Source organism: Gobio gobio (assembly GCF_949357685.1).
Source record: "Gobio gobio genome assembly, chromosome: 24".
Classification (NCBI taxonomy): Eukaryota; Metazoa; Chordata; class Actinopteri; order Cypriniformes; family Gobionidae; genus Gobio; species Gobio gobio.
Genome location: NC_137120.1, coordinates 31,446,779 through 31,472,725, shown reverse-complemented (window position 1 = coordinate 31,472,725; position 25,947 = coordinate 31,446,779). Strand labels below are relative to the sequence as shown.

Here is a 25,947-nt window from a genome sequence, read left to right as displayed (position 1 = left end):
TAATAATAATAATACAAAGTTTTAATGAGTTGAGTTGTTTGAAGTTTAGTGAAATAACATTGCACTGTTTGTTTGTTTTACATTTTCTGTTAATTTTGCTCTTTTAATATTTCAGGGTAATTGGTTTCCAGACAAATATTGAAAAATACTGATTATTGATTATTGGAAGGACTAATTGCACATTTAAAATTAAACCTCAGTCGTCTGTCATTATGACCGGGACAACTAATTTTCAAGTAAATCTTAAATTTAATGTGTAAAAGTGTAATGTGTAAATTACTATGATATTAAAAATAAATGCAACCGGTGGACACACTTCTAAAGCAACTGTGTTTGTAGACTTACACCCTAAGAAATGCAAAATAAAATATTGAGTCTCTATGGCTTTCCTAGTCTCTATTTGGATATCGACAGCTTTAATATTTCATACTATGTGAGCCACAGGGTACGTCTAGCTCATTTGAATATTCGAGCGAAAATTAAATCAGGGTCTGCTCTCTAATAATTTATGCAGCAAGTGCAATGTTACACTATAAGCTCCAAGAAATTACTCAGAGAACCAAAACACTATTATTACAGAGTACTACAAAACTTTAACCCCTAAAGAATTCAAATTCTGTTGGGTAGATTAAATATAAGCAACCTCTCAACCCACACAGGCCAACGCAAATAATTACAATTAGAAAAACAGTATTAATATTTATAATTTTAAAACAAAAGCAAATGTGTTTCTTGGTGTAGCATTTAATCAAACCGTTTTACAGTTTAAATATAGGCCACTTCATGAAATCTCTCCGACATACTTAATTCTTAGGGGGGAAAGTTTAAATCAAATTATCAAAAGTATGTAGCTACTCATGTGTATGGTAGGCTACGTTTCTTATCATTTAATTTGATAAACCATTCATATTCTCTAGGAAACTTGACAATTATCACCCTTTTATCTTATGTTTAACTTAAGCGAAATATAATATGTAAACATTTTTTTTTTTTTTAATTAAAAAAAATAGACAGGTCGGTAAAGGCACTGCAATATACAGTGCCAATATCATAAATGGCGATATGTAAAAACAATTAGGCCTATCAAAACTAACTGGCGATCTTCTCACAAGCAAACGCATCAGCTGTTACTGTGCATCTCTACATTAAACCGCATTCAATTATCCTGTCATAGCAGCATTATTTTGTAAATAGCAAGGAACAAATCAATGCAATAATCAATTGTGGTTGTGTCCAGATATATGAGCCAGAAATATCTGAACCCTTTTTTTGTCGTGGCCGCCTCATAACATTATCGTATCACTAACCCCTTAGATGTTCCAATTAATAGGCTACCTTACAATAAGGCTTAAGTTGCATATGATCAAATAACAAACAGTTACTTAACTTAAAATATATAAATCACACTTTATAGTACACTTTATAGAGTAGGCCTAGCCTACAAGTAGTGAAAGGACCGTGAATAAAATTCTGCAAAGCTGCAGCAAAGATTTGTGAGCGGACTAATTTATTTTCAATAACACTGATTGCAAGGATCAATAAAGAAACAGCAATCCCAACGGAAAATGATGCTTTTTCTAACGTCATAGTCCTATTCACAATTATAATACAATTTTAATTTCCTGTCTGAATATTTGACGCTAAATTGTGAAGTTAAGCTTTCTTGTCGTGCATGTTGTTGCTCTGGGCCTATTATGCACACACTCGTCCAGCGATTAAGATCCAAGGAAATTCGACCAAACAGAAAGGTTTTTTTTTTTTTTTTTGGTATGGCTATATAAATATATTGATGTTTTTCCTCCGTTTTATTTATTAACTGGAAATAAATGAGTGGGCTTATGATAGTCAGTGACAACGGGAATTTACCATTAGCAAGCCCAGAGAAAACAAATATATTACATTTATTACCCATCCCACTCTGAATGATCAATTTATTGATCAGCGACTGAGGCATTAATAATAGGCGTGAACCGGAAGTGATCATCTGAGAGAAAAAAACTGTAGCCTATGCATTGTCCTATTTAGGCTATACCATACAATTAATTTTTATCTTTTAAAAAAGTTGAAATATAAAGGATATCCCTATACCTTATCACTAACAATATACTAACTACATTGCAAATACTAATAAATCAGTGGTTATGTCAAAAGGCATATGCACAAGTCTAGGCTAGTGAATTACAAATGGCAGGCCTGAATGTAAATAGAACAACAAAGTAAAGAAATGAATGATACATTTGCATGTTGTCCATGCACAATCATCATAGAAATACAAAACAGAGAAATGGGCACCTTCAACTTCGTCTAAAGAAAGTGTTTATATGCATATAAAAACACTGAATATGAAGTGTGCGTCATTTTTCTTTCTTTGATTTGTTTGCCTTACCTTCTTTCTTTGTTTTAGAGTAAAAAAAAAAAAATCTGCTGTTCAAATCGTGGCGTTAATTACATCACATCAGTTTCTGCCACAACATAAAGCCTTATAAAACTGCAAATAGACCATTTGCTTGATAATGACATTTCTTTAAACTTTCAAGCGATTCACACAAATATGATATGATTAATCACGTGATCTCATGTCGTTCAAAAGGAATTTGACTATCTTATCTACTTGGGGTTTGGGAAATCCATTAATATTTAACCATTAAGATGTCGCGCACTGGCGCCAAGTTAAGCAACTTTATCAGGAGAAACCGATGAATCATGTCCATAAAGGAATCCCCAATAATTCACAACAACACTGCTGGTGTCAAAGTTTGCAGATGCACCCCAAATAAGTAAAAACACTCGATTTCGGTCTCATATTTAAAGACAGCTGATCGAGGGACAAATTGTGAGAGAAAGTGAATCACCTATATTATAGATTGGTGACGTCAGCACAAGTCTGAAACTGTGAGTGTACACCCTTTAAAATGCTTTTGCATCTTGAATAAGTTTCAAAAACATTTTTATTCTCTAGTTCTTTAGAAAACGCATATAAAGCCTGCTGGTGTTTCAAACTAATCAGAAACCAATAGGCTGAAGAAATTGGATAATGAAACATCAAAATTAACTAAAGATCAATACATTACAAAAATGAGTTCTGGGTAGGAAAAAGGCTTTTTGCTGAATCTAAGAATCACAGAAGAACCTTTATTTTGTGGGGTGCGCGCGCCCGTGCACACACATCTTAATATATTGCGCGGTCACGAGACAGACACTCTCACTCGGTCAGCTTCGACTGTCAGTAGTAAGACGCGCGCCACGGCGATAGATACAAGCGTTTAGACACCAGGCGTACGTACATGTGCGTGGTGAAATGCTGGATTGACTAACACTGAAGATCTCGGGGATCAATGGCGCGCGGCTTTGAGATCGTTTAAAATTTATTGGAAGGGAGAGTGTGAGAGAGAAAGGAAAGAGAGAGAGGGGGAAAACAGTGTCTTTCAACAATGGAACTTACAATGGAAAACATTGGGAATCTGCACGGCGTGTCACACTCCCATCAAACGGGAGACTTGATGAACTCTCCTCACGCGCGACAGTCGACGACCCATAGGAACTTGGTGTCATCGCACGGGAGGTCAGCGATGGTGTCCAGCATGGCCTCAATACTGGACGGGGCCGGGGAGTATCGCACGGACCATTCGCTGTCCGGTCCTCTCCATCCAGCGATGACCATGTCGTGCGATTCGAGCATGAGTCTGAGCAGCACTTACACCACCCTGACGCCGCTGCAGCACCATTTGCCTCCCATATCCAACGTCTCAGAGAAATTTCACCATCACCCGCACGCTCATCACCATCCCGCGCACCAGCGTCTCACCGCCGGGAATGTCAGCGGCAGCTTTACACTGATGCGGGATGACCGGGGCCTCGCGTCCATGAGCAACCTATACGGCCACTACTCCAAAGACTTGTCCGGGATGGGACAACCTTTATCGCCTCTTTCCAATGGCCTTGGGTCTTTGCACAACTCTCAACAGACTCTGGGCGCGTACGGTCCGAGTGCTCACCTGGGGAATGACAAGATGATCTCCACAGGAGGCTTCGAGTCCCACGCTGCGATGCTCGGCCGGGGCGAGGAGCACCTGGCGCGGGGTTTAGGCGGGCATGGGGCGGGCATCATGTCTTCTCTCAACGGCATCAACCACCACCACCACCATCACCACAGTCACTCGCACTCTCAGGCGAATGGGTCGGTGCTCTCGGAGCGGGATAGGCAGGTAGCAGGAGGCGGCGGACAGGGCGGTGGGTCAGGGCAGGTGGAGGAGATCAACACCAAGGAGGTGGCTCAGCGAATAACGGCGGAGTTAAAGAGGTACAGCATCCCACAGGCCATCTTTGCCCAGAGGATCTTGTGTCGCTCTCAAGGTACTCTCTCGGACCTCTTGCGGAATCCCAAACCCTGGAGTAAACTCAAGTCAGGTCGAGAGACGTTCAGACGGATGTGGAAGTGGCTGCAGGAACCAGAGTTCCAGCGCATGTCAGCCCTTAGGCTTGCAGGTGAGTGAGGGTCACTGAAGTCTGCTCGTGCAAAAAAAAAGAAAAAAGTATCTCACAAAATCTATATTACTTTTATCTCCTTGCATTATCTTCAATAATGTAATCAATACACTACATTGACCTAATATTCTTTGTTCTTAATATTTGTGCTTGGTTTCTCACGGTTCATCTGAAGGCATCTGCTCCTATCCAGAAAGATAATAAAAATTAAAAAAACAGACTATATGAATAAAACATTCAACAAAAGCAGTGTATCCTTAAATGAACTAGAACAAGTGGGCTATATCACAAGCATCTAAAACTATTCCATTGAATATATTTGCTAATAACCTGAGCAAAAATACGTAAACATTATTTCAAATTATTAGAATATATTTAAGATTGGAGGAAGGAAATTAGTGTGTGTAAATTACATTCAAGTACACCACATAGCTCCATCAGCGGCCTGTTGTAGGTGTTGAGGCTTGTGAAAAGGCCATTGCAGGTCAACACTTAAAGTAAAAACTGACTTTTTAAAATAATGATTTCTTCTAAATAATTTGGTTCCAATGACTTCAAGACATTAACAAGCATTGGTTTTGCACCAACATCACATCAATGGTTCCTCGGCTTAATTTCTTTTCATAAATGTCCCTTTTTCATTCATCTTCAAACTAAAACCGTGTGTACTACAAACTAAAACAAATGTGTAATCTTGACCTTTAAATGTGCCCATATGAAATGTATAAAATTAAATAAATAAAAACAGTGTGTGTACTGAACATACCTTTGATAATGGTTGGAATAGAGGCCGCTGACCCGTCAAAACCTATCGCCTCACGTCGTATTTCAGTTGTGGGCTCAATTAACCAGGATATAGTGGCATATTTTAGTTCCAGTCAATGCCCCGTTGAAAAGCACTTAATGGAATGTAAATTGTTCCTTTACGCATTTAAAGTTGTTCTGGTAAATAAAGATTTAAACGCTATTCAATTGTCCTCTTAAGTGCCGTTGCTGTTAAAGCTAATTGGGCATCGAGAATTTTTTTTCTTCCACATCCTATTAAAAAGGGGTTACCCTAAAAGGGAGACGAACTCTGCTACAGGTAGTAACTTAGAGGTGTGGTAACTCAATGCCTTTCGGGTAAACTTGCTTTTTCTTCAGTTCCACAGGCCTTACACTTTACAATGCGTCCATTTTACAAGCAATCCATGACATTTTAATTAATTACACGAACACTGTAAAGTCTGACCCTTAAATTATTATTTAATATATTATACATATGCACATACATGTATAAATTATTTACTTCAAATAGTTTTTAATTAATTCGCTTTCTTCAATTTTATTAGGCTAACTATTGCTGAAAAAAAGTAAATTGACAAACCCCGGCATTTCTGGAATTAAATAATACCTTTTATAAAATAAAAACCCTAGCACGTTCCGGATCTATAGTAAATTTAGCTCAATGAGGAATTACTATGCTATGCAAATAACAAAGGCAAGTGCAATTTAAATGAGCCATTATGCACAGCGCGCATGTAGAAGTTGGGGGGTTGTGTTTCAGAGTCTGGGAATACTCGTTCACTACATCAATCAATAAATTCAAATTACTATTCCAAATTCATCACAGTCACAAAAATCAATGCCGTGGCACTGCTTGGCTAATGTGAAAATGCCCGTGTCTGTGGGATCATTTGGTATTGTTCTTCTGGTGCGCTGGAGCGTTTTTTGACAGTAGGCATTCGTGATAGAAAATAAACAATGAGAATATTTTTAAATATTTCATAAAAACGACAAATATAAGCAGCATATATAAGGCATATCAGATAGGTCGCGCGTAATTCTGACAGAAAAAGTGCAAACCGCAATGCGCAATGTTTAAAGATTGCATTAACGATGAAAAACTATTCGTCTCAGCATCTGTGCCGTATTCCACACTCCATCTCAATGTATTTGGCCCAATCAATACAGCGATCAATAAAGATAGCCAGTACATCTATCAATTATACCGGCTCAGCACTCTCTCCCATTGGACTCTGGATTTACCTACTGTTTCGTTAGGAGGAAGGATGTAGATTTGACTGTGTATCATATAGTACAGTCTCTCTTAGTCATGTGCAAGGAGGAAAGGATAAAACAATATTAAAGTCAATGTGTATTTACACGCGATGCATCACGACGAGAAGATACATTTGGCTTTCCCCCCTTATACACACACACACACACACACACACACACACATATATATTTACCCAAATGTGATTTAAGACATACCCACAACATTTCTTGCAAAGGAACCATATGAAAGTTATAGGCTACCCACCACCGTGCCCATCTTTTTTTTAAACCTCTGAATCCTGTTAAACTATATAGATAGAATAGGTCTCGCGCATGAAACGGAGCGCAATCAATCAATTTAGGATTGGTAGTTATGTTGTTATACACACACACACACACACACACACACACACACACACACACACACACACACACACACACCTTTTTAAGTGGAGTGTTTGCTTTTCACTCAACATCATCATCCTCCTCCTCATCAAATGACTTCCAGTCTCGCCTCCAGTTCCCAGCCCACGAGGATGGACGCAATTGATTTAGGATTAGCGAATCGAGGCATTTTCAGGGGAGACGGGTTTTGGCAGGCCAAGAAAATGATCGATGCTGACCTTAATAATTGATAGAGCCAGAAGTGGAAAACGAAGAAGCGGTCACCTGTTTGGTAAACAAATGCATGGAATCCGTTTTTGAAATATGATTACTCAAAGGTAGCTATTCGAAGATAATATTTTACCTCTCGAGCAAATTCGAGGCATTTTTATTGATTTCAGTTAGCCTACTAGTTTTGCTATTTCAATAGCTTAAGCTAAACCAAATGGGAGAAAACTCACTTTCGTCCCCTCTTGGCCTACTGTATTAGCCTATTCTAATTTTAAAGCTGGTTATGGTTTCTGAATTGTGCCGATTATTTAATAACTTTCAGGGGTTCGAATTTCTCATATGTCCTGTTGAGGTACAATTTTTTTTTCTTATACGAGCTAATGGTCAACTTAAAGACGACTTAAAATGATAAATATTAATAACTCTACTAGGCTACTGCTGTTTTGGCGATGTAGCCTACTGTCCGATAGGCCTACGTTGAGCTCGAGTAGCGAACTGTTGCTATGGTAACCCCAGTACGAAAATTCTATTTCAATTTTTGTGCTTTATTTAAAAAAAAATTGTTAAGGTTATGCGGCTCAAACATTTACTCTAGCAGTACTTAAATATGAAATATTTTTTTATGTTTTCTATTTGCAACCAACGTGAATATGCGCGTTTATTTTACTAGAGATGTTGGTGTTATTGCAACTATTCAAATCGATATGTCCGCATATGACCGATTATTCTGCAACTTTTTTGTAAAAAATTCTGTTAAGGCCATTATGTCAGAAAAGATAGGCATAGAACATAGAAAACATATCTTATGTAAGAACGTAAGTCATTTACGTCCAAGTTTTAACCAGCTCCTTACTCCCGTTCTGTAAAATAACTGAGGACAGAGTAACAGATGTAGCTACGCGCCACCATAAGATCTCACATTGTTGCTCTATAATGCGTGCAGTACTGTCTCCGCGAGCTTAGATTTTCATGATCAATCTCTGTGCTCGCCCGCCAAAATGGATCGATAGGAGAGAGTGACCTTTAAATCAAATTGCTAAGAGACCGTGCTGCCTAGGAGGAGAGCATCAAAGGGTTAAATTGCATTGCGTCACCACTAAATTTTACCATGGGGGGATTTAATAATTTTATCATAGCTGATATTACAGAACAACGCCTCCAAATCGTTTGAGTCACGGCACAAAGCACTTGGGCATTCTGCATTATCTGAAGCACCTGAAAGCTAGTTCGGCCGCATGCACAAATGCACTTTTCCTACCTTCCCTAGTTTTTATATTCTTGATTGTGCAATATAATTTAAATGGAGGGATAAATTTGCATTCACATTTTGCATAGGCTATTTGCCAATATAACATATATTAGAATTGAATTCCAATGGGCATTTTATGCTCAAATTATAAATATTTAAGTGCATTTTACATACAATGGATGCACAGCCTTTTATTGGGAAAACAAAATGTGAACATTCAAACTAACCAGTGTGGTCAGAATCAAAACCACATATACCCTCCAGAGGCTGAGAGACCGGGGCCATTTAACAGAGCAGTGACTCTATTGGTGTGCGTTTACATCATTTACAGACACATTGAGCCCACAACCTGCTAAATGAGTCAATCAAACCCATCTTGTAAAAGCTGTGAAACCCAATGATGTTTAGTGGCCCAACACTGTAGGAGTTTTAGTTTGTAAACATTTTGAAATATTCTGTGAAGTTACATGCAGTCAAATAAAGAAAAGAGGACCATCTTCAATAACATTTTTTGATGTGCATGTTTCTTTGGAGATTAAAAGATTATGTTCTTGATGTTACATCGGTTTTCCAGATCAGATCGCCAGTACAAAGAAAAAAGCTCGAAAATGTTATTCTAGCATCAGGCTATAAAACTCTTTTTGGTTTTGACTGAAATCTATTTTTAAAGAGAGTGCAGTTGTACGTGCTCAATGACAGCTTGAGCCCACACAAGAAATGAAACCTATTGATTAATCCTGTGGTATTTTCAGAGGTTTTAAATGTTCTTTCGAGACTTTGTGCAGGGCGTTTGGTCCCTCAACCCTTCAGACCTCTTAAACTCACTTCTCTGTAATTGTAGGTCAAACAGTCTTTACAACCAAACACGTTCCAATGTGTCGATAGAGCGGATGTTTGACTTAAACAACCGTTCAATTATTGATCTCACCGCAATAGTCATGTGTTATGATTACGTCAGCATTAATACGCGATGCTTAGTTCTTAAAAGAAATGTAGTACCTTGAACAGTAGTTAGACCACAGGTTTGGCCCTTTACCTCGCCCACCACCCTCCTACATGGCTAACTCAGCAGAATCGCCCCCTGTCAAAACATCGACCTTTGAGACGATTAGCACCAAGTCTCGCTGATAAAAACGGCAGACGTCCAATAAATCAAATAAGAGAAAAAGATAAAATCAATCCATGATAAGTCCTAAAGAGATGGTAGCCTTACCAGTGAGTTGTTTAAAAGGTGAGAGACTTTTAAAAGTCATGTGCTTGTTTAGTCAGACCACCTCATAGAGAGAGCAGCTGGAAAAAGGTGTAACCTCATTAGTAATGTTTTACAGAGACAACAAGCCTCACTCACAGCATACTAACCCCACATATCAGCTGTTTACATTAGTCCAAACCCAGGCCCAACAGATTATCCATTATGAATTCTGATTTCCACGCACTGGTGTTAAATATATTTACACAGCACACAGGCATACTCATGCAAAACACACCCCTGCTTATCTACAGCGGAATTGTTGCTGATGATAACAATTCATGTTCATACAAGGGCAATTTCATGACACACTGACTTTTTAAACACCGTTGGATAGGCCTCTATGGGAGCCACTCCGCTCCCAATTTCAGCTCAGCCGCACTCTATGCATCGATCCTAGGCAGACTGGTCGGCTGAGCGGCGCGGCCAGTCATCGATCCCTGCACTCCCTCAGTCCTCCCACTTGAAATCCAAGAGAGCGCGCATACACCTCCAGCTTTCACACGAGACACCATTTATTTATTTATTTAGACTTTGTGAAGTCAAGAACCCTTGGACTGATCCCTTGGAGTTTGGTTATTATAGTTCCAATTAGCTGATCATGATGAAACCCAGTTTAACCCTCAAAAACAAGAACCTGCCATGGATCCATGTAGTCAAACATGAATGACTGCCTTTGATGAGTAGTAAATAGTTTGCCCCATACATTTTACTGTACCTTCAAAGGCACACACTGTATTTTGCAATATCAATAATTTACCAACAATTCACATCATAAGCTTTGAACATATCAACAAATCTGAACCATCTGAAATGCTGAACATAGATTGCTGCTGCTACAGTTTATAAAGCTTATGTGCCAGAGAAACAAGTGTGCAGCCATTTTGTGTTTGAACTTCCGTTTCGGCGGTAGCTCTGTATATTTCTATGACACCGCTGTCGAAGAGTAGGCCTATCCTAAATAGCTGGTAAAGTGGACTTACTTATTGTAGAGTTAACAGCCCGGGAAGATTTTAAAAACGAGAAGTTCATTCATAAATCCGTAAGATATTACCTTCATGCTGCGGAAATACAAACCAGAAGACAGAACACTCTGGCTGCGTCCGAAAACCTAGGCAGTGACTCGTTGCCTTGCTGCCTTATCAAGGCTTGTAAGGCAGCGTTTGTGCATGAAGGCACCTCACCAAACTGATTTCGGACAGACTTCTTAGGCAGTGTAACCGTTTAATGATCTACACCAAAATAGAGCGAGCTTTGGTGAGAACTAAACAAATATTTAACTACTAAATTAGTAATTTCTCGCTAGAAATGACATCAGAGGTAAATAATGTTGGTGAAAAAAAAACGTACATTTACACACAAACTGACCAGCAAATGCAACTTTCGGACGCCATCTTTCTTTTCCAGCTCAACTGTCACAGAATGGAAAGCACAGGATTGTGGGAAATCAAAGGCAGCGAAGGATGCTGCCTTCAAAAATCGTGTCTCTCTGGAGACAGGAAGTAAAGCTAACATTAGATTCGGACTTGCCTTGGTGCCTTCCTGCCTTGAAATGTGTCCTCCGAAGGCAGCATTTTCCAGGTTTCGGACGCAGCCAATGAGTGCTGAAAAGGGGCGGAGCTACATAAGGTCTACAGAGAATGCGAAGCTGACGTCACGCCGTGTTGAGTTCTGGCTAACTGTCTTGTTTAGACGGCATATTAGGAGGATTGTGCTGCCTTTCTGCTAGTGAGTTTAAAGGTCCCGTTCTTCGTGTTTTTTTGAAGCTTTGATTGTGTTTACAGTGTGCAATATAACATGTGTTCATGTTTCGCGTGTAAAAAAACACAGTATTTTTCACACAATGTACTTATCTGTGTACCGCTGTTTCCACTGTCCTAAAAACGGCTGGTGATTTCCTTGTGCTATGAAGTCCCTCCTTCAGAAACACGTAACGAGTTCTGATTGTGCAAGCGCTTACCGTGTTGTAATTCGACCGCAGCTTAGCGCACGTGCCAGCAGTTCCTGTGTTGTGATTCGACAGCAGCTTAGCGCATGTTGGAAAGGTCACGCCTCTTAACGGAGAGATGTATGCGTTCAATAATCTTTACAGCGTCCCTGGGAAAGCCAAACAAAGGTGATTTGACTCCTGGATGAAAATAACAGCGTCTCGATGACATGGCGATAAACACACTCAACGCAACAGTTCCTTTTCTCCACGCGACACGTCCGCTTCTCCACGTGGGACAGCAACAAGACCGCGCCCCCTTTTTCGCGTTTCTTTGTGGGCGGAGGTTAGTCTGTTCTACTGCTCTACTGACGTAATTAAAGAAGGAAGTACCAGGATGTAGTCCAAGCCAGCCGTTCGCTGTAGGCTTTGAAAGGGAACTTCTGTTAAATAAAATATCTCGCTTGGCATTGAACTTTGAGCTTTATAATTTTACAGGTATTATTTATGCTCTAACAGCAACATTACACACTAACTAAAGTTTGAACAATGGGATCATGCGGAATGGGACCTTTAAGGCAGTGTTTTGATTTTATGTAGGTCATTCATGCTGCATCGAGAATTGCCATAGTAACTCACATCATCGGTCAGGGAGAAAACTGGACAATGTAACACGTTTATTCATCTTTTATGTGTAAAAGCGCCGGATAGCAAATCTGTTAAAGGGTTCAATATTTAGTCACCCTCATGTCGTTCTACACACGTAACACGTCGTTCGGAACACAAATGAAGATATTTTTGATGAAATCCGAGAGCTCTCTGAACCACCCATAGGCAGCAACGTCATTGCAACTTTCAAGGTCCAGAAAGGTTGTAAAGATATTGTTAAAATAGTCCATGTGACTCCAGTGGTTCAACCTTAATTTTATGAAGCGACGAGAATACCTTTTGTGTACGCAAAACCCCCCAAAATAATGACTTTATTCAACAATTTATGTGGCAGAACGGCGGCTCACCATTGGCTAGCTCCCGTGTCAGCATAACACGCATGCTTCCTGGTGCTCACGTGAACAACGTCGGCCAATGGTAAGCCGGCGTTCTGACGTAGCACTCGGAAGCGCTGCACTGTATTTACTACGTCGACAGCTTAGGAGACTGACACAGGCATGAAGAAATTGTTGAATAAAGTTGTTATTTTTGTTTGTCTTTTACGCACAATGGAGTCACATGGACTATTTTAATGATGTCTTTCTTTACTACCTTTCTGGGCCTTGAAAGCTGCAATGACGTTGCTGCCTATGGGTGGTTCAGAGAGCTCTTGGATTTCATCAATCTTAATTTGTGTTCCGAAGATGAACGAAGGTCTTACAGGTTTGGAACGACATGAGTAATTAAATTACAGAATTTTCTTTTTTGGGTGAACTTAGCCTTTAAAAATATCACAGATTTAAACCACCGCTTAATCACTCAATAAAATAATCACATTGCAGAGTGTTTTTGAAAGTTTTGAATTTATTTTGGTTTAACTAGGATATGGAGGCACTGCCCCAGAATGCAACGCAGTGTGACGTAGCTTCACTTTTATGCCCCATGACGCTTTGCTTCCATTAAACTGTAAACAATCAGTGAAAAACTGGGTACATGAGATGACATTCAACTCACCCTTCAACCATCGAACATTAAAATTACATTGAAAGTGTAAAAGCATTAACAAATTACTACAGACCATGAATAACCCCTCATTAGCTCTGCAGCAATAAATATCACTGTAGTTAATAGGCCTTTATCTGTATATTTATCTTTATAGGGATTAAGTGAAAAGGGAAGACAATTACTGTTACATTTGTGTGGAAAACATACCTGGAACGAGACGTGAGGATTTTGGGAGAAAAACAAGAGATTCTTAGTGGATTCCAGTGAATTATTAATGGGATATATTGTAAATTAAAACGGGTGAGCAGACCACAAATGTGCAGTAGGCATATGTTGTCTTTTTCACACAGTTACAGCGAAATACAAAAGAAAAAATAATAATAATCAAGAGGGAAACAATGCAGTGACTGAAAAGAGCTATTGATATTCTCGTCAAACCATGTCACATCAAAATTCCATGAGTTACGTTATTCTCTTGAAGTCTGAACACGAGAACATGAAGGGAATTTTACAGCTCATTCAGTCAAACTGACGGATAAGGATTATTTGTAGCGCAACCTTATGATTTGAAATTAGTCTTTTTAAGTGGAACTTCCCCACACCGGAAGTGCCTCCCATATTCTAAAACTCGCCAGGAAAAAAGTGGATACTTTTCAATCGCGTTTTTAGAAAAAAGGAAGAAAAAAGTTCACTACAAAGGTTACCATAGCAACAGAACTAATCGAACGCTTTCATTCTCAAGGTTCGGACGTCACGTCGACCAACATAAGCAGGGCAACTGTCATGATAACGTTTGATATTTACATAACCACAAATGAGCATAACATGTTCTATTTTAAATAGCCTATTTAAAGATTAAAGCCAGTTTACGGGAACTTCCACAGAGTGCGCCCAGAAAATTTGATTTGCCATCATGTCACGGCTTCAATAACTAACCGACTTGAACAGGTTGAGCTGTTATTTCAAATTAGCTGAATATTAGCATACTGATCTTTCCTTATTGCATTACACTAAATTTAGTCGAGTATTTAAAGAGAGCCTTGAGCACAATCTTGTTTACAAGAAGAGCTTACCAATTAACACAAAACTATTTTAGCAGACAAAAAAGAAAAAAGAAACGGAAGCATAAAATGGCAACTCAATTTTCTAACTCTAATCTCACATAATTGTAGTCTTAATTATTTTTTTCTCAAATAGGCCTATACATATACGCCTATTTTAGACTGAATGTGCAGTCTATATAAAAGTTTTCAAAAGTGTTTTTTTAAAACATAAACATTAGTCCACTGGGCCATACAAGCATAAAAAAAAGATAAAATAAAGATGAGGAATGGTCCATCTAAGTAGGCCTACTCTCATTACAAAACGAATTTATAATCGAATAGCTTAAGCATCGTTTATTAAAAATAAATAAGCAGACATTTGCGGCGAATACGGAGTAATTTAAAGACGTAGCCTACCCGCGATTGGCCACTGTCCCACATCGAGACTAATTAACACTATAGGCCATACATAAATGGACGCTTGCAGCTGTGTTTTTATAGTCATTATTCTGAATCATACTGCAGTGTGTCCTCGTTTGTCATTCCCCACACTGCACAGCACGCAATGCTATTAAATTGGTATTATTTCGAATTTAGACTCAGCTCCCCGTTGGCACAAGGCAGGCATATCGTAGTTTCTGGCTCATTACCAGAACAATTTTCATGGAACTATAATTAATTAAATGAAATGATTTCCAAAAACGAATTATTTACGGATTTATCGATCGGTATTGAACACCACAGGCCTACCCCGCTATCATTGGTGTGTTGCAAGGCATGCAAATCAGAAACTGCTCATAGTCGTGGAGAACATCTTGCGGGTCATTTCACGAAAAGGGTGCGCCTTAGGCTATACAATAAAAAAACAAAACAAATAAATAAACAGTGAAATTAAATGCTTATCAACTTTAGCAATGCCATTCGCAAAATTTTAAATAGGCCTACAGTAGTCTACTCATCTTATTGTACAGTTAACTGTTTATTTAAAAAAAAAATTGGTATGTTGAAACATGTCAACCCTGTTACCGTCAAATGTTTATATTTTTCGCAACATATTTTCACATTTAACTTGAGAAGGCACAACGCAGCTTACTATTTAGCTAAATACATTTCTTTGTAGGCTACGACAGAATACTAAAAACAAAAAGGACATTAAAAACAAACTTCACCTATTTTTGTGTCACCTACTCTTGCTGTAGCCGACCTGCAAGAAGTATCAGGTAAAAACCCTTTTTAATATTTTGTTATGCGAAATTAACCAAAATAACTACTGTAAAATTAAGTTTGTAGCTATAATCATAAGGAGCAAAACAAGGTTATGCTAGTACGTGATCATATAGGTCACAAATGCAACAACAGAAAGAAAGAAAGAAAGAAAGAAAGAAAGAAAGAAAGAAAGAAAGAAAGAAAGAAAGAAAGAAAGAAAGAAAGAAAGAAAGAAAGAAAGAAATACTACAGTGTGGTTTTGTTTAGGATTTGTGAAATTTATCAAACGTGCTAAGCGAGAGTGTCAAAAATCCCCTCCGAATGCTTCAATTCTCTCTGTCACTCATTGCCTTATTTTTTTCTGTACAATATATTTGTGGTTCTGTCCCACACTCTGCTCACTGTAGCTCTAAAGTCTGCAGCTATCGATTTTTTTCCTTTTCTACGCCGCGCTTGGTTCAGTAATCAGGGCCCCCTTCCCAACCGATCGATCAATATTGATTACAAAATCTTACGCCTGTAAACCGTTTACACCAGGGAATAGCGGCAGCGACACCTGCTGGTTGACTCGGGTTATAACACCAAACAAAGCCTTCTAGGTTTGTAATATATATATTAAACGTGTGGTGTTGGAGTACTGAGAACCGCTGTCAATAGGCAAATGACTTTCAAAAACAAAAGGCTCCAGTAAATCTCGCTGAAAGGTCGTCTACGTCAGTTACGCTGAGGTCTGTTTTTTCAGGCGTAGTTATTTCAGTCGAGCACCACAGACGACTAATAACATTTTAAAGGGCTTTAAAGCTTCATCATTCACTTCAGACTCGGCGCTTCGAGACACCTTTATGCGAAAGGAGTAATGTTATGCGAAAACAAATATTATAGGCACGTTAGCACCGTCAACATTTAAACGGTCGGTACACTTCCAAGTGTACAATGCATTTAACGGTGTGCGAGCGCGCGAGCGCGTGTAAACGCAGAGTGGCTGATATAGAATCTGAATATGATGGATGCGGTCCAGGCAGTTAGACGCCTGTAGTAAACAGATTTGACTGCGAGAGGTGACGTGATCAATGGGCCTCGGCTCAGTGTAATTAGATACATGGCACCACAGTTTGGCTCCAGTCACTCCACAAACGCACACAGATAGACAAAATCCGGGTAAGACGCAACGAGCTGCTGCTTTTACAGGTGACTGTGAATGATCCATTCACAAATAACGCTGAGAGAAGCAAAAGGTCTGTGAGTGCATTGTAAAACAAAACAATAATATATAACACGTGTAAATGTAAAATGAAATACATTTGACATTTATAATTGCCGTTATGTTAAGAAAAAAACAGCTAGAAATGCCATCTGATCATCTTTTCGCATAATAAAATTTGCACTAGCAAGCTGTAAAGGAACTAAAACATTTCTTGGCGTACTCGTGTTTCCTAACACTCGTAGTGTTTACTGCCCTCAAGTAGGCAGCCAGAATCTCTCTCTCTCTGTGCGTTGCCAGGACAGAAACATACAGGGAGGTGGTGGTGCGAGTTAAAGGCAGTTTGAAAATAGCCTGCCTCTCTTAGGTCTGTGCCCTCCAGTGGCCTCTGTTTGAAGTCGCAGACTACAGACCTGCTGGAGGGGCGTTCAGACCGGAGTCTCTGTGGACGACCCCACCTCCAAAAACAGACACATACACACTAAAATAGGATGAGTCAATATCTCCCTTGCCTCTTTCTTTTTCGTTCTCTTTCTTTCCTTCTTTTTCACTCTCTTTTCTTTCTTTCCGTCTTTCTCTCTCACACAAAGACCCCTACTTTTGTATACCAGTCACTCGCTCCCCTACTGTGAGCCCAAACTGCATTAATATTGAATCAAACAGCAGTGTCTGCAACGACCAGGCTGAGGTGCTCACCGCTGGCCTGCTCTGTCTGCTCTCTTTAAAGGGATGATTTTTGACCTCCGGGGAGATAGAATGGATTTGTCTTAAATCACTATTAATCCACAGCCAAACAGGAGAGTCTGAACATTTTCGACTCCCTGCAAAGCTGTTCATCTGTGGAATTTGCTTTGAAATAGGGCATTTCAGTATGTAGAGCAAACATGAGGCTAATTATTTTTTTTTTCTTTGTCTACCTCCCTTTCCCTGAACTTTTCTTATTCACCCCATTGATCCCCACAGCCTGCAAGCGCAAGGAACAAGAGCAGCACAAGGAACGCAATATGGCACCCAAAAAGCAGCGCTTGGTCTTCACCGATCTGCAGCGGCGCACTCTCATCGCCATTTTCAAGGAGAACAAGCGGCCCTCGAAGGAAATGCAGATGACCATCTCGCAGCAGCTGGGCCTGGAACTCAGCACCGTCAGCAACTTCTTCATGAACGCGCGTCGCCGCTGCGTCGATCGCTGGCATGAGGAACACCATCACGGCCATGTAGCCAGCCCCGGACAGCCGGGCACCTCCGCCACCACCTTCTCCAAGGCTTAAATCTAAACCCCTTTTCCCCCTGGGCGGCTAAGACTGGATTTTCATTCCAACCTCACATAGTCACCCGTTGCGTGCCAATCAATCCCACTGCTGCCAAAAAAAATGGCGACGTTTCACGTAAATGCAACCTTTTACTTCTTCAGGACTGTTATTAAATCAAGCCAAACATCTCCACATGGGAAAAGCACCACATCATATTCGCATAAACCACAAAAAAGTGAGCGGAAGTGATCTGTTAGTGCAGTCGAGGACAAACGAGCACTTTCAAAGCTCACAGCACAGACGGCTTGTTACTCAAGCGAGGTTGTCAAAGAAAGCCACCACCTGCATCATCACTCTCTGGCCCACGGCGGCACAATTCCCTAATGGCCAGTTGTTTCTCTGAGGCTCTCAGATCATATGCTAAGCTAATGAATTGAGAGACTAATCGATACAGACAGAAAAACGAAAGACGCCGACCTCTACTGAAGGTGAAACGGAACAAGCTCCTGCAACAAGGACTCACACGTTTACCCATCACGGCTCTCCATACAGTTTATTTTGCACAGATGGAAATGGAGGGCTGCCTGGGCTGCGACGTTTCACTGCACTTGTGGTTAAATGCATGTACACATAAGTCAAACTGTCCGTAATGCAACAGGCGAATCAGTTGAGAACCGTCATCAAGTCTGGAGACAAAATACTGGGCCATTTTCAGCAATGGTGCACCCTTTCTGATCTCGAAAAAAACTGCGACCTATGACATTTCAACTACGAATAGAATATTTTTCATTCTGTATAGACACACGATAGGCCAAAGGTCAAAACAGGTACAGCCAAACACAACGAGAGGCACATTTTAAACGCGTATGGAAATATTTGTTACAAAATGGTACATTCACACACAACTGAAATCTTACTGACAAATCAAATGTTATGTTTATCCTGCAAAGTGGACAAGGGGTAAACACAGTCCAAAAGGTTACATAAAATCTAGTGCCAATAATGTTTGCCTTAATATAAAAGTTCACATACCCTCAGCCAGAGTCCACACCCAAACCGGCATTATGTGCCATCGCAACCAACAATCATCTTTTAAAAAGAATCAGAATTTTTTTTTTAAACAAAAATGATGAAAATAATGAATCATTCAGTACATCTGGTCTGTGATAAAACCAACTGAAAAGGTAGAAATAGCTTTACAGCGACACAACAGAAACTTCTTTAACCCCTAATCCCCTTTTTTTCTCTTCATCTGTCTCCCACTTACTTTCTCTTCATAATATTAAAGCGGGTAATTGGTACAAAATATTTCTATTTCTTATCAAACTTGTGATCCATGCATACGTAAGGCATTGATCATTTGGAAAAGAAAAAAAAAAAAGAAAAAGAAAAAAAAAGACTTTCTAACAGAATAACCAAACTTTGGAGGACTGCAGCTGGACATCTCTGCATTGCATGTGAACTACCACAGGTCATAACGGAAGGAACTTTCACTGACCATGAAAGAGACACTGCTCTCTCGGCTCTGTTGAAGAGTAAACAAAAACAAGAATTCCACCTGAAATTCCTCCGTAAAACCCTGCCAAAATGGGTGCGAAACAAGGGCACAACCTTACCTCCGTGGGGAGATGTTCAAAAATCGAAGAGGAGTTTTTTTAGTGTCTTTGAATGCAACAGTAGCATTTCTGGAAATGTTGCAGGACTTGCTGAACAGATAAATGTTGGCACTGTTAATGCAAAAAATGCTCTGAGCATTGGAGTTATAAGCAGGCCCAGGTGGAATCTGCGGAACTACGGTGGAAAAATCAGTGGAATTCTGCGGAATGAATTCAAACGTGGTGCAAAGTGTAGCTGAAAGCATAATCAAATCAGACAAAATCTGTAATAAACGAATATTCAAGGTACGTCAGAATAGAGTTTTGTGAATAACTGGCATTCAAATTTCTGTGGAAATCTTTCCACAGAATTATGTACGCAGATTCCGTGTGGGCCTGGTTATGAGCATTAAGAGAGAGCAGATTTGTGCTACACAAATCAGCAAAATATGTACGATAGCTGATAAAACTGACCTTTTGTTTGTAGTGAGAACCAGTGTGGCTACCTCACTGAGCTGGGTGGTTTGTGAAACAGCCACTGATACCAAAGATTCTTTGACCTGCCAATCCTGTGCTGCCAAAGGGAGGAATACACACAAATACCAAAAACCCCAATAGAATTACCAAAGCTGTTACAGGTGCAAACGAACAGACAAATGGAGTTTCACACATAAGATGACATACATACTATTACAGTGCAGTCAGACTGCATAGCACCACACTGAGGGATGCGGCTGCTATGCAGATTGAGTTGAGTGCCTTTTTCCTTCAACAACGGGTGGGACTGCTCTGGAACACACACACACAGAAGCACACGCACACACCTTGGGTCAGTTCACACACAGAACGCGTTTTTTAAGTTCCATTTCGCTGCTTTAATTAATTGTTTTTCTGTGTAAACCTGCGCTACCTTTGAGCCACGTTTTCCCGGCTTTTCAGTGTCTCGCGCCGCCGCGATTTAAAGGCGCCAAGTTGAGTTGGAAAACACTTTTTAACCACAAGAATGCGTATTATGTGACCAGCACCTTGCACAATTACTCGAACATACAAATGTACACTACTTGGGCATACAGATATTGAAGCACGGGGTGATTGTGACGTTAGTTTGACATAAACTGGTGTTTAAGCACTTTATAATGCCAACTTTATTTATTTTATTTATCATACGGAATTTATTTGGGTTAAAAGCCCTGTAAAAATGCCCGGCTTTCTTTCGCATTAGTCTTGTCATTTGCACGGTCGGATCTCGAAAATATCTTTCAATGTTAGCATTGTATTTCTGATGTCAAACACCCTGATTTCACTAAAATGCCTCGGTACTGTATACCCACAATCGGCCTATTTTCATGAGCACTAATTTAAATCAAGCTATATCATAAACTTCTAAAATACCAGACTGGACTTTAACAACATTTTACATTGATTTAGGTCTTGGACTGTTTTTGACAGTTTGGTTATCAAAGATTTAAATAGCTGTAAGTGATTCAGGAGAAGAGGCCATTTTAGAAGACGCTTTGAACCATTTCCCTCTTATATTTCTCCCATTGGAAACCACATGGATTTGGCAGGAAGGTGTTGACAATTGATTCTGAAATACCTCAAATGTTGTGTAAAGTTTATGTAATTTAGAGTAAACTAATGCTAATTACAATGAGTACACTAACACTGCTAAGACTAATAATAGTTAGTTTTTGAACTTGTGACTTGAAGCTTTATACTGTTAAATTGTGTTTTTGTTGGTGTTGTTGTTTGGTTCACTCATTTGCCAATTTATTGTTTATTATTATTATTTTGATCGATGATGGTACATAATTCTTTATAAAAGAAAGACATTTGAATGTTTATAATGAAAGACAGGACGCAAATGAAAAGGATTTGAGAGTGAAAGAAAAAACAGAAACATTGAAAGATGACTGAAAAGAGCAAAATCACAATACGCTGAATTTCCAATATATGCATAGTTTTTTCTAATGATTTACTTTTCAAACTTTAACTATGTTCATTTCTTTTTATTTAAAGCTAACTTGATTGTGTTAAGTGCTCCTAGCATTGATTTAAAAGATAATGAAAAAACAAACTCCTCCCATTTAAAGTGGCGGGGACACTTTTTTTCTGCATGACTATTGTATACTGTATAGAGTAAAGCTGGATCGACCTGGACTTTGATGGGAGCGACTAGGACGAATAGACCCTGGGGGAGGATGGAGATGGGTGGGAAGGGTGGTAAAGGTGTTGGAGGGGTCTTTGTTTTGTAGAGTTTTCTGTCACTGTTGTTTTTCACTGGTTGTGTGCATGTATTGTTGCAGCCCTCTCTGCCCTTCTTGTATTTCTTTTATGTATATAACTCTTTAGTGGGGCATGACCGTTTATCCTGGGCAACTGAACTTGGTCATGGACCTAATGTACACACGTCTCCTCTTCTGAAATGTAATCTTGTGTGCATTTGTTTACATGTGGCGTGTTTCTCGATTTGGGTTGCACACCATTTCATGCAAAACTGGAATGCTACCAGCCAGTTTTTTTGCAACAGACCCCTCCAACCAGAAATGGTCTCTCATCGACTGTAAAACAGCATCATGTACATCATGTTTCTCTCCGGGTCTGTCTGCAGATCCAACCCCCCCCCCCCAGTCACACTGTGCTCTTCCTCTTCTGTTACCTGTCAATCAATCAGAACCAAGTGTCTTTGTGATGGTAGAAGACAATCAGTTTCAAAACAAGGAGAAAAAAATGGTAGAGAGAAGACAGGCTGAGAGGAGGAGGAGGAGGAGAAGAGGAGAAAGGAAGGAGGAAAGAGGCTCATTGGTCACAAGTAGGTGACCACTGCCCTATTTAGCTTGCTGTGGTGCTTATGATGTGCAACATTAGCTAACTTTGCAACCGCTCTTCCCTGTAGGTTTGTATAGTAAAGCATAGGAAATATTCAAGTGTTTCAAGAGGTAGATTAACTTCCACAAGAAATTTTAGCCACCAAAAATTGACAATAAATAGAAGTTTAATGCTAATCGTTATGCTAACACTAACATTCACTTCTAGCTACGTTGTTATCTCACCTAACTACTCCCACACTGCTGGACCAATCGAAAAAAGAGCTAGCGCAGGCAAGTGCTAACGTTTGCGCTAACAATGCTCTCTAATAACCACAAACCGGTCAATAAAGAGCAGCTGAGGCTGGTTGTCTTTGCACCAAGAACTATGCAAAAATACAACAAAAAGAAAAGCCTTTACCTCAATCTTAATCAATGTTGCTGGTTCAGGCTCTTTTCCACTTCATTCACCAGGATGAAGTTACCTGCAGTAGAAAACTTGAAATGTACCTGCTAAACACACCATCTTAAACTAGTCTGAACTTGCTAGCTAGGATTAGTCAATCTGGTTTGTTGTTTTTATAGGCGTTTTGGGTGCTTGGCAGGCTGGGAGACCAGCTCGCTGATTAGATAACCTGGCTAAGACAGCAAACCACCTTGAGCTGGTTTAAGTGTTAAGGGAATTTAGCAGTGTATCAAATTCGCCATGTAGGGGAGAGTGTGCGCAACGTAAATATTTCTAAATGACAACGAATACATGCACACAAACTCTCTTTAGAGCACATCTACCCAAGCCAAAGACTGATCAAAGGGTAAAGACAATCCAAAAAAAACCAAAAACAATCAGTGTGTGTTTCTGAAGCTGTCGCATTGCCCTGGCTGACAATAATTTATGAATTTTAGCATTCTAGCTCAATGTAAACACCTAGAATCTAAGATATTGGTCTGCCCCTGTTCAAAATCTTCTGTACAGGGACTTTCCAGTTTAAATATCCCGTTGAAGCTTCACATGCACACACAAACTTGTTCTCAGGCAGCTGTTAAAGGTTAAAGGGCATGTGATCATGGAGAGCCTCATTCCTCCTCCTGTCCTACAGGGGGAGCCAGAGAGCCTGTGGAGCACTTTTCATTTAGTGCAAGTGGACAGGAGACAAATTGGAGTAATAACTGTTACAGAAAAAAAAAAAAACTAAAAAAGGTAATATGGGTAAATTGCGTGTTTTGAAATAAAATTAAACCATTGTTGAACACTTTCACGCTATTGTCTGTTTATTTATCTAGCCTGGATTTGTTTGCAGCAATAATCAGAAAGAAATACATTTTCAATTAAATATATTTATTTGTAAAATATTTGTATGCAAAAAAAATACAAGAATATTTAAAAGACCAAATATTACAAAACTGAAGATCATGGGATTTAGGCTACCCAATCAACTTTTTGTCCCTATTTATGCTTACAGTACTAAGACAAACGGCTTTTACAACATTATTTGCATTTTAAAATGTACAAACCAAACCCAAAACGTACAAAAGTAATGTAATATTGGCAAAATGGTCTCTATTAATTGGAATAGGTGTATGCTGGGCCTCCATTTTGGAAATGCACCGAAAAACCGGGTTTGTGGACGACTGACCATTGGTTACAATATTTGCTACTCACATTTTTAGTGCATGACAAAACACTGAAGACGCTAGCATGATACATCACCATTCACTTCTATATGTGAACCCTGTGGAGATTCTTTCTTCAGACCGTTTGCTGTAACTCTCCCATTCTTTGGGGGCGCTGTAGAGGGAAGCCCGACTCCTGTGGTGATTAACTTTCCAAAGCCTTTCCCCTGGGACATCGCATAGGATGAACGGCGCTGAACGGTACCTCTCCGAAACCACTGCAGCTCAACAGGCTCATTCTTTGAAATGTGTATCTACATGTGTAAAAAGGAAAATACGGTGAGCATAAAATCAATAACACAACATGTGATATATGTTAATTAGACAAAGTAAGGAACAACCTTATGTTTGTTGGGGTTTGTTAGCACAACACCTAAGGCCCGTATGGCTATTGAAGGGAGGACAGCAACACAGGTGGTCAAAAATATGGTCAGCCAAACCTCAGGAGTACTGAAAGTATTTGGTGATGCTCCTGAAAATTCAAGATTCACATATTCAAAAGGGGTTCAACATTAAAGGATTTCTGGCTGAAATTCATAAAGACTTCTTATTATTATACATGACATTTTACAGCTAAAAACATTTTTTTTACACTGCCCCCTGGTGGCTTACACAAATAGATTTTTGCATGATTTTTTGATTTTAAAAACACAAGGAAGGGTTCACATAGTCATGGACACATGGAAATATCCAAGAATTTCAAAATTCTGATTCCCATGTAAAATAAAAAAAATATTATATTATATTTTTTCTAATTTTAATTCATATGAATAATCTTTAAATATTGAATCAGTTAAAAGTATTTTTAAAATATATTATAAAAAGTATATTTAAAATATAATAATATCCAAGAATTTCAAAATTGTGATTCCCATGTAAAAAATAAACAAAAAAATATTTAAATTATAATTAAGATTAATATTATTTTTATAATATTAATTCTCAGTTAATATAGAAAAAATATTTAATCAATTAAATATATATATGCAAGTATGAAAATATATATTAATTATATATATGAATAACCATTATTAACCTTATTATATTACATACATACACGTGTGTGTGTGATATAATAAGGTTAATAATCATTATTCATATTCATTTAACAATTTGTAATTTTTTTTATATTAATTTATATTCATTCAGTAAATATTATTTTTAAAACCTATATGTGTGTATGTGCGATATATAATAAGGTTAATAATCATTATTCATATTCATTTAACTATTTCTAATATTTTTTTAAATATTCATTTTTCTAATATTCATTCAGTAAATGTTATTTTTAAAACCTGTGTGTGTGTGTGTGTAATATAATAAGGTTAATAATCATTATTCATATTCATTTAACTATTTCTAATATTCTTTTAAATATTCATTTATATTCATTTTTCTAATATTCATTCAGTAAATGATATTTTTAAAACCTATATATGTGTGTGTGTGTGTGATATAATAAGGTTGATAATCATTATTCATATTCATTGAACTATTTCTAATATATTTTTTTAAATTTTCATTTATATTCATTTTTCTAATATTAATTCAGTAAATGTTATTTTTAAAACCTATATGTGTGTGTTATAATAATGTTAATAATCATTATTCATATTCATTTAACTATTTCTAATATTTTTTTAAATATTCATTTATATTAATTTTTCTAATATTCATTCAGTAAATGTTATTTTTAAAACCTATATGTGTGTGTGTGTGTGTGTGTGTGTGTGTGTGTGTGTGTGTGTGTGTGTGTGTGTGTGTGTGTGTGTGTGTGTAATGTTATAAGGTTAATAATCATTTTTCATATTCATTTAACTATTTCTAATATTTTTTAAATAATCATTTATATTCATTTTTCTAATATTCATTCAGTAAATGTTATTTTTAAAAACCTTTCCAGTCATTTATGATTACTGGATAAGTCATGGCAACAACTAAAATTAACTAAAATTT

At 38.5% G+C, this 25,947-nt stretch overlaps 2 protein-coding genes across 2 annotated transcripts in view; one reads left to right on the top strand and one right to left on the bottom strand.

Annotated features, from left to right (window-relative positions):
* Positions 1-3,198: 3,198 nt before the first annotated feature.
* On the top strand, positions 3,199-19,282 carry onecut3a (one cut homeobox 3a). The gene is made up of 2 exons (XM_079807106.1): positions 3,199-4,485; positions 17,632-19,282. Exons 1-2 carry the CDS (start codon positions 3,432-3,434, stop codon positions 17,934-17,936), a joined length of 1,359 nt encoding a protein of 452 aa, XP_079663232.1. The 5' UTR covers positions 3,199-3,431; the 3' UTR covers positions 17,937-19,282.
* Positions 19,283-24,011: 4,729 nt separating this feature from the next.
* Positions 24,012-25,947, bottom strand: part of atp8b3 (ATPase phospholipid transporting 8B3) — a gene marked incomplete at both ends in the record, with an annotated part of 30,785 nt that continues 28,849 nt past the window's right edge. The window contains 2 exons of the mRNA XM_079807070.1: positions 24,012-24,245; positions 24,333-24,463. Of these exons, the coding sequence (XP_079663196.1) occupies positions 24,012-24,245; positions 24,333-24,463 (365 nt within the window). The remainder of the gene's footprint in view (positions 24,246-24,332; positions 24,464-25,947) is intronic.

Bases quoted from the DNA above. Each gene is read 5' to 3' on its own strand.
- onecut3a (XM_079807106.1), top strand. From the start codon at position 3,432: ATGGAACTTACAATGGAAAACATTGGGAATCTGCACGGCGTGTCACAC. The intron at 4,486-17,631 runs GTGAGTGAGGGT...TGATCCCCACAG, and splicing joins GTCAGCCCTTAGGCTTGCAG to CCTGCAAGCGCAAGGAACAA.